This window comes from Enoplosus armatus, chromosome 7 (genome assembly GCF_043641665.1).
Source record: "Enoplosus armatus isolate fEnoArm2 chromosome 7, fEnoArm2.hap1, whole genome shotgun sequence".
NCBI lineage: Eukaryota > Metazoa > Chordata > Actinopteri > Centrarchiformes > Enoplosidae > Enoplosus > Enoplosus armatus.
Window position 1 is genome coordinate 11,541,799 of NC_092186.1, and position 9,409 is coordinate 11,551,207.

At 40.4% G+C, this 9,409-nt stretch overlaps 1 protein-coding gene across 2 annotated transcripts; it reads right to left on the reverse strand.

The window, feature by feature from the left end:
• Positions 1–468: 468 nt before the first annotated feature.
• Positions 469–5,589, reverse strand: sec22bb (SEC22 homolog B, vesicle trafficking protein b). Of its 2 annotated transcripts, XM_070908820.1 has the most exons (6): positions 5,452–5,581; positions 4,280–4,291; positions 3,611–3,720; positions 3,313–3,473; positions 2,354–2,500; positions 469–2,174 (listed from the first exon to the last, which is right to left on the reverse strand). In XM_070908820.1, exons 1-6 carry the CDS (start codon positions 5,524–5,526, stop codon positions 2,020–2,022), a joined length of 660 nt encoding a protein of 219 aa, XP_070764921.1. In that variant the 5' UTR covers positions 5,527–5,581; the 3' UTR covers positions 469–2,019. The 2 variants fall into 2 exon arrangements, with proteins under 2 accessions (XP_070764921.1, XP_070764920.1); XM_070908819.1 differs by lacking the exon at positions 4,280–4,291 and having other exon boundaries at positions 5,452–5,589.
• Between the last annotated feature and the right edge of the window lie 3,820 nt (positions 5,590–9,409).

Consider the following 9,409-nt stretch of genomic DNA (forward strand, 5'->3'; position numbering starts at 1 on the left):
TTATTTGTACCTAACTTTATTCAGCTTTGTTGTCCTTGTTTTCAGCTGCATGTCTACTTCTATCTTCCTGTAAATTGTTCTTGGAACTGTGGTTAAGGACATTGGGAGCAACTCAAAACCGGAGTCAAATTCCTTGCATGTGTACACATACTTGGCCAATAAATCTAATTCTGATTCTGTTTAAATGACAAACATTCAGAGACTAACTGCTGTGGTGAAATGGCAGGTTCCTGTCTTAGAAAACCCCAGTCAAATAACCTACTTTTGCATTTCAATTAGTCTAAGAACAGGATCATTATAATATTAACTGATGACAAGTTGCAGTCCTGCATGTGTATTTTGCATAGACGGCTTAATCAACAGTGAGAACTTCCCCCTAACTTAATAAGCATCTCTATTTGCATTTCCTGTTAAAGAGCACCCGACAATCATCAGTTCAAAGCAAGGTTCTCTGACAGAAACCAGGCGTGTTTTGTGCAAATGACTTTATTCATAGATAGCAGACAGAACAGGAAAAGAGAAGGTGTCCTTTCCAGCTGTGGGCAGACTTCGTATAACTTTGTATAAACTTTATACAAAATAAAAGGACCCAACCAGACATCTTTTTTTTTTATGCCTGCTAACAGAAAGATGCTGGTCCACACAGTCACGGTGCAAGAAGAGCAGAAAGGGAGGGTGGACACACTCGGTTGAGGTCAGGTTAGGAACTGTACGAAAGTTAGTTAAGGAACCTTATATTTCACTTTTTTTAAAAAGCAAGGCCCTCCCCAGCGCTATTAATAATTTCTTTGGGCTCTACTCTATGAATATTCCAGCTACTCTCCATTTTAGAATAAAGAGATACTCACTAAAGGCTAAACTTGAATCATAATACAGGCCAACTTTATATGACACATTAAACTTTTGAAAACCTTATGAGAACTTAGAGATAACATTTAATCAGTATTATCTGTAATTCATTTCTCTTAATTAACATATTGGTCCTATTAGCTAGTTGACTGTGATGGGACAAATATAAAATAAAACTGTGAAAGGATTGTTGTCCTCTGCATATGATGAAGGCCACCTTTATGACCCACTGTACACTAAACCAATGTGACTATTTTATCTTTTTTAATCATCTTGCAAGGGAAAGTTGAAATATACATTCGGGGTGATTAAAATTAAGTGACCCTCCTCTGCTCTCCTGAAGAAGTCAGACTACCCTTTTTTAAGCAAAAAGAAAAAACACTTTTCCCTCCCCCTCGTCTGAACACCCTCCTCCACTAACAATTTTTGCAGTTCCTTATGGGGTCACTGACATCCCATAATGGCAAAGAAAATCTGCTAAATCAGACACAGGTGAAATGGCATTTTACAAGGCTTCCATATAATTAAAAAAAAAACAAAAAAACAGTACTTAAATTACTTTTCCTATGTTGTTGCTGAGTCTATCCAACCGCCATGTTTTCCAAATATTTGTGGTACATACTGTACGTTCAGGCCCATCAAGCCGTCACTACTATGATGTTAATGAATGCTGATACCCATATGACGTGTGCAGGAAAAGATAAATAAAGTTCTGGGTTTTTTGTTGCTCTTTTCCGTATTATTAGACAGTATACAAGATTAAATCAGTCCTGTTACAGTACAGTACAGCTTTGGAAACTCACAAAACAGGAAATTTCTTTTTCTCTTCATTTTTCCTCCACACTTCAATCACCAGCAATCGTCGTCAAAAACAAAGCACACACACGCACGCACACACGCACTTCCTCTTAACCTATCTTCAGGGCAACTACTAGCACATAACTGTATAATTGTTAATAATAAAACTATGTATTATGACATCATTTAAATTCAGATCACACATCCATGGACAGGCGAGAACAAAATGGGCGGTGGTATGTCTTTAAAGTCTTATTAAGAGCAGGGATCCTGTTTTTAGTCGAAGGTGAAAGCTTTTCTTAGTGTCTGCAGACGCTGTGCAGCTCATTTTCCACTTCAATACCTCTTTCCTCTCCTTCTCTTTTCTCTCTCTCAGAGCCACCAGAAGCGCACATAGACAATGAGCATGATGAAAAAGACACCGCCGGCTGCCAGCTTGGCATAGGTGGAGCGGGTATTCAGATACTTGGCGTCGCTCCTGTACTTCTTTGACAGACTGGACAAGTTGCTGGCCTTGGAGTCCAGCGCTGCAGGGAGGAGAAACCGGAGGAAAGGGAACAGGAGTTCAATCAAAAGAAGAGAGTGGAGAAAGGAAGAGGAGGGAGGGACACAGATGAGGACAAAAATCAATGAATATGAGGAGCATCCGTCTCACTTTTATTATTCAGAGAGACGCACTGCTTAGATTTGCCCCAAGGGGACTTACCAGAGAGAGCCTCTCCTCTCTGCAGCACCTCCTCGATGTTTGCCACCATGATCCTCTGTACGTCCTGGAGCTCTGTGTTGATGCTGCCCAGATTCCTTCTCGCTCGGCTGTCAATGTACGACTTCTTGGTTTTTTGGATGTAGGTGTCTGTTGAGGGAACGGCACAAATAATAAAAGCAGTTAAAGGCAGTTACAGATGACTGACAGCTCTTTGTTCAGCAGTCCTGGTGGACTGTTATATCTGCGTGTTTGACAATTAGATAAGTGACGTAATAAACTAAAAGGTGAAGATCCACTTAATGCGCAGCAACGTTAGAGTTCGCTCCTATTTGTTTTTCATGGGACACGAGTGACCTTGCTGGTTAGCAAGTGACCAACGTTAAAAAAAGTAAACTTCATACAATAGAGAGCAAAATCTGGAGGTCTCTGTTGAGATCTGCCAAAGAAAAGGTGATGCAGTAATGGGCCAACGAGCTGCTGCCCACAGTGGCGGAGGCAGTGTTGTATTATTTTTCCACTTCCAGTGGGTTCTCACCATAAGGAACCTGCTTATACTTTGCAAGAAGTTTGGAAAATAGACTAAACAATATCACTTTTTTAAACCGTATTTTCAGTGATGCACTGAGCTACCTATCTTGGCTAAATCAGGCCAACTCCATTTTTATGTTACATAAGAATGATCCAAATGAGTTCCACACAATGTAGTACACAGATTTTGAATTTGGGAAAAAACAAAGCACTGGTATCGGATCGGGAGTCGTTATTAGCATACACACTGAGTATAAGTAGAAAAATATATCTTACAACATATTAACAGGCACCAATGCATTTGAAACAGATAGACATATTATCTATACTACTGCTGCAACCGAGCATGGTGACCAGAGGTACAACATGCTGTAAGGTTTCAGGCCAGCGAGCAGTAATTCACTTCACTCATGGCTCTCTTTTCTTCTTACCAAATTCAATGAAAGAGTAGGGCCGGGAAACTGTGGGGACCTTCTTTCCATGCTGCTCATGAAACTCTGCCTGCAGGTCTTCGAGGTAAGCAAAGGCCAGCTTCTTAGGAAAGCTGGCCTCACACAGCACAAGGTAGCACACTCCTTTCTCTATACAATAGCTGCAAGGAGGACATAGAGATGGGATAACAATTGACACATACAGTTGGTATGGGCAGTTCATGGGTGAAAGTTAGGAGCATGCCACTATGCCACTGTGCATTTCATGTTGGAAAATTTGTGTTTTTTTTATACTCACTGAAATGCCATGGAACCAGCCTCTAAAGTGCAGCGTGTGGGACTCTGATCATTGAGTTTCCTGAAGAGCTGCTTAGCTTGACTCTGATACTGCTGAAGGTCCCGACCCAACTAAACAGACATTAAAAACAACACCTGTTACCACACGACTCACTCACACGTCACACAGAAAACATGGTGTTTAACCAGGGCAAGAAATACACTTTTGTTCACAAGCTAATTTCACTATTTTACCACCAGAAGAGACATAAATGACACAAATTTGAGTGTGATTACTTGCTTCACTGTTTGACAAGACAGATAAAAATAGCAACCACCTACAGTCCAGATTTCACACTATCTTCTTTGATGGTGTTAATTTCTTGCCCTTTATAAAGTGTGCTGAAAATAAATATTTGGCATAAAGAATACAGACAGACTCAGCAGTGTGATGCTACATCTGAGACCGAAGGCAATATATATATATATATATAAATTGCCTTTTTTGAAAAGAACAAATAGCCACTCTAGCTGTTTGTGTTAAATTGTTCATGGTCAGCATTTGGCTGGTGGATGGTATTCATGTCTTGGGTGTTGTTCACTCTAGCGAATGACAGATTCTTTACAGCAACACTGTAGCATCACAGAGACACATATGGACGTTGAAGCACAGAGCAGAGGCACAACAAACCTTTTCACTTCCCTTTTGGAAAGCAAACAAGAGAGTGAGGGAGAGATGTTAGACTCCTGGCAAGTCATGCTCAAACATAAAAAAACAACTTAACATGTTACAATGCCAGTTAATTTCATCCAACCTGACACGGCCATTTCTAAAGCCCCTCTTCAGAGGGAAACCCCTAACATTTGTGAAGTCACTGGAATGTGAAATAAGTGAATAAGCAGGTGACTGTGGAGCCATTATATGATACGTTGAGTTGTCTCATAATACAAATCTTACATTCAAAACTGCCAACAGCAATATAACAATTAATCATATGGTGTAACCTGAACTCAGCCACTGGGACAGTCTAATATTTGAGAATTTTAAAAAATCCAGAAGCAAGATATCAGCCTGTGTTCAACATGAACGGATAACATAAACAAACATTTTTGAGAAGATGATCCCCTAATTTTATTTTTAATTGCAGGCAAGATATTTACTGAGCAGAACAGTTGAAAATGAAACATGTCAGTGCCCTCTGGTGGACAAATGATGTAATGGACAAACTGTTTAACTAATGTATGTCTAACATTTCTTTGACATTTCTGTACAACAATTAAAAACAATTTCTTGTTATTTCTCTGCCACTATATATGACCTACAGGTATCTATACAATAAGCTAAAATCTGACATATAATGGTCCGACTTTAATCTGAAATGTTCTATTGAAAAACATCCCTTTACTCAGATGTTATTGACTTAATTCAATCAAACCTGATAAAGAGCATGTTTTTCTGACCTTTGATTTTAATACAACATATAGACACGTCTGACTGTGGCATGCACATTTAACAGGTTTTTGAAGAGCTAAATTAGATTTTTCTTTGGGTTCATTAAGAAGCTGCAGCAGGACACCAAGCTTCACAGAATTACAGCTCACATGAAATGGAGCAGGATGTGAATAAGGTCAGGGTTGAAACAGAGGAAGCCAGCTCTTTAAGCACTCTGAGGAATGAGTCAGTTGCTTTAGGTAATTAAAAGGGTGGCTCTGTGTACAGGTGGACGGGCCCACAGCAGCTAGTTAATGTTAGCTAACGTGTCACTACAGCATTTGTACAACTTAGACGCATTTTACAGCAGAAGCCTGTGGCGATAACACACAGCTAGCCGCCACAGAGGCGAAATAGCTAAAAATGTTAACCTGCTCGTCCTCCTGCATTGAGGCGGCTAACGGCAGACCGTCAGCCAGCCGAGCGATCATCGTCAGCAGCACCATCTCTCCGCAATGTCCGGGTGTTTCTCCACAGCCCACTAAATGTTACAGGTAACTGGTCCCAGCGTCCGACAGGCTGCAAACTGACAACACCACAGGGCTGACGCGCTGAGCTGGCCGGAAACGCTAGAGCTTTGTGTGTCACAGCTAAATAGTTCCGTCCTCTTGTTATGCGGAAACACAAATACAGTTCCGCATCTACGGAAGGTAATGCATTCACTTGAGAAAACGAAAAGAAAATCTGCTCTGTTTTTTCTGAATTGACTGGATACGGAATATTTTGTGTTCCCTCACAATACGTTTTTCATTACCTCGCATTCATTTTACATTCCCTTTCAATATTTTGTGGTTGCTCCTGATGGCCGTCAGCCAAGGACATTATGCCGTGTCCACAAAATATACTTATATACTAAATTCTCACTTGTAAAGAATTAATGCTTTTATTTTGAACATAAAGCCCCACCTGTTTCCAGGACACCTTTCCATTTCCTTTCTGCTTATTGCGCAGAATGATAATCATTCTTGCTCCACTAATCCTTTATTGTCCAACCAGAAATTAGGATGAGTCAGTTTATCTAGTTGTAGATGTGAAACTACGCAGCAGGGGGCAGCATTGTTCACTTTTATGGAAAGCCTCAGTCAGACAAGCATTCACGACAACATGAAGAAAGTGACTGTTTCCATTTCCTTATGATGTTGAACCTTTTTTTTTTTATTCAAACAGGTTGTGTCCAAGAGCAATTATTTGAGTTGCTTGCTGTTTTCAATAAACTCTAAATGGAGATGATTGATGGCGTTACAGAATGACCTATATCACAAAAGTGGAATATTACAGACAAAGCAACATTTTGTCATGCCTTGAAAAGAAGAGGCAAGTTCACGGCAGTGCTCAAGATTTTATCATTTAGTTTCCCCCATGATGCACTGATAATACAGTATTTTAAAAGAACTGATTTTGAAAAGTCAGCTTCAGAGCTCCTCACAGAACCATGCAGCAAATCATTTGAACTGGTACAAAGGCCTGAGAGAATCCACCCTGTAGGAATTTGCATGAGAAGTGGAGATATAGCGTGTCAACTGTTCTCCAAACACATGCTCACATTTTAAAACAAATTCACAACTAATACGCAGTCTGCGCTTACAAAAGCTCTGACACAGCATCGACCATAGTGAGAGTGTCCTCCTCCAAACTATGGTCAGACTGGTGAGGGATACAGAGAGGAGAAAAGACTTCCCAGATCCTTAAAACAGGTCGCCAGACCTTTCACGACCTCTCAGTGACGTGTGAGTGAGTCAGGTGGCGTGTCCACAGGAGAGTCGCTGTCACAGTCTGCAGCCCTGACACGACAGACTCACACCAAGTGACCCCCTGGCGTCTGCCGTGTGGCACGTCTGGTGACCGCCTGACATTTTATGGAGGCGAGACATGGCATGAGCTGAGAGGAACGAGATAAAAGACCAGAAGTGTGTGTGCCTTCATTTTTTTTATTACAAGTTTGGCTGTATTTGTGAGTAGTGAGTTTCACAACTATCAAACAAAATAAAGTGTACGCAATATATTAGTATCACATCATCCACATACTATATAATCAGCATTTATTCTGATGTTTGAGGTCTGATGATTATATTATCCTCTTACGGATTGCGTCCACCTCATGACCAAGTAACCATTTGCGATCCAATTCAATCCTTAATAATAATAAGAATAATAAGAATAATAAGAATACTCCTGTGATTAAATCGTTCCTCTGGACTTTCAGGATAGGAGTAGGAAGTGTCTCTAAAGGAGAACAAGAGAGAACAAAAACAACACACCTACAACCTACATGGACAGCAGAACAATGTGAGACAGAAGTTTCATAGTTTTGACCAGATACTTATTCTTCTGTAACACAAGAGTTATCAGCTACACCTTAAATCACTATTCACTATGTAATGTTCTTTTTTTTTGTGCTCTATTATTTCATTTTTTTAATGCTCCAGCAGCCCAGCGTCCTCATGGGGACCATCAAAGTGCTGTCATATATCATCTTATCATCTATCAATGCAGCTGCAGGTTCATACGAGCAAGACGGGGAGTCAGGTTCAATCACAATAAAGCATCTGAAACTCAGCTGAGGACGACCAGGCGACTCTCTCACTGCAAACATCTAAAATAATTACATGCAGGAGATCAACTTGCGACTCATACTAATACAAAATGTGTTTTTGTGTTACAGAGGTGCTGCTGTGCCCATTCAAGAGCCACCCTCAGGGTAAAAAATAATGTTATTGGTGTGAATGGTTTGCTTTACATGTCTGAGCAGTGCTTATATGATTGTGTCTTACAAGAAGGGACAGTCATTTTTAACTGTCTCCAACCAAGTATACAAATATACAGTTCACAAGACATCCAGCCTGAGGCGAAGGCTGCTGCAGAACACGCACCGGCTACCCACTGCACTTGTGTTGAATCCAAATGTTCTATTAGACAAATATGCACCAACTCATGACAAAACATGGCTTGAAGTGTAAAATGACTTGGATACGAGACAGTTATGTCTGTCTTGGTGGGTGGCGTGGCTTTTTCACAAAAGGTGAGGTGTGTTTGTGGTGCTTTTTTCTTCTTCTTTTTTTTTTTTTTAAGAACCTTTTTATTTTCCATTTATTTCCACCTCACCGCCGTAAAGGCAGTGAGTTAAGTGTGGAAACATCAATGCTTTAAATGAACAGTCTTTATTTTTGTAGTTTAAAGGTTTAAAGAGAAAGGAACACACGGGTCACCAGGGCTAGTACAGCACAGCATATAGGGGAGACCGGGTATGGTTGTAACACTTTTTGTTTAAGCACCTTCAGCTCACTGAATTTTTGAGTTAGAGTTCTCAAACTTTAATACAAGGTACCTACATTTGTTTACTACAAATGCCACCAATTCAAACCTCTGCAAGAATATCACAGACCTCATGAGGCAATGTCAAATACATGGTGATCCTTTGTTACAACCTACCCCACTACCGGGGTAGGTTGTAACACATGCTGGGGTAAGTTGTAACAATTAGACAAAAAAAGCAAAAACAGAGACCACACCATGTGATATGCTTCAAAAAGAGGTTTACTGAAATAAAAGAACAATCCAGAACAATGTCTCTCTCTCCACTTTCAAATCCACTTTCTGTTTGACTCAGGAGGGTGTGTTGGAGATTTTGGACAATTCCATGCTCCCAACTTTGTGGGGACAGTTTGGGGACGGCCCCTTCCTGTTCCAACATGACTGTGCACCAGTGCACAAAGCTAGGTCCATAAAGACATGGATGAGAGAGTTTGGTGTGGATGAACTTGACTGGCCTGCACAGAGTCCTGACCTCAACCCGATAGAACACCTTTGGGATGAATTAGAGCCGAGACTGAGAGCCAGGCCTTCTCATCCAACATCAGTGTGTGACCTCACAAATGCGCTTCTGGAAGAATGGTCAAAAATTCCCATAAACACACTCCTAAACCTTGTGGAAAGCCTTCCCAGAAGAGTTGAAGCTGTTATAGCTGCAAAGGGTGGACCGACGTCATATTAAACCCTATGGATTAAGAATGGGATGTCACTTAAGTTCATATGCGAGTCAAGGCAGGTGAGCCAATACTTTTGGCAATATAGTGTATGTCCTCAGTAATTACTTTGTGTTATGGGTTACCATCCATCCAGAGCAAAGAAGTTACACAAGAAGAATACATCCAAGAAATCAAGAGGAAGTTACAGATATGATGAAACTCAAAGAAAGAATCCCAATAAATAAATAAGTCAAAAATTAAATTCCTTGTACCAGAAAATTCTCCTTGGTATGTTCAACATGCAAAACCCATTTGGACCAATATTTGTAAAATGTATCTTTACAGAGTCTTAAAGAAAAGGTCA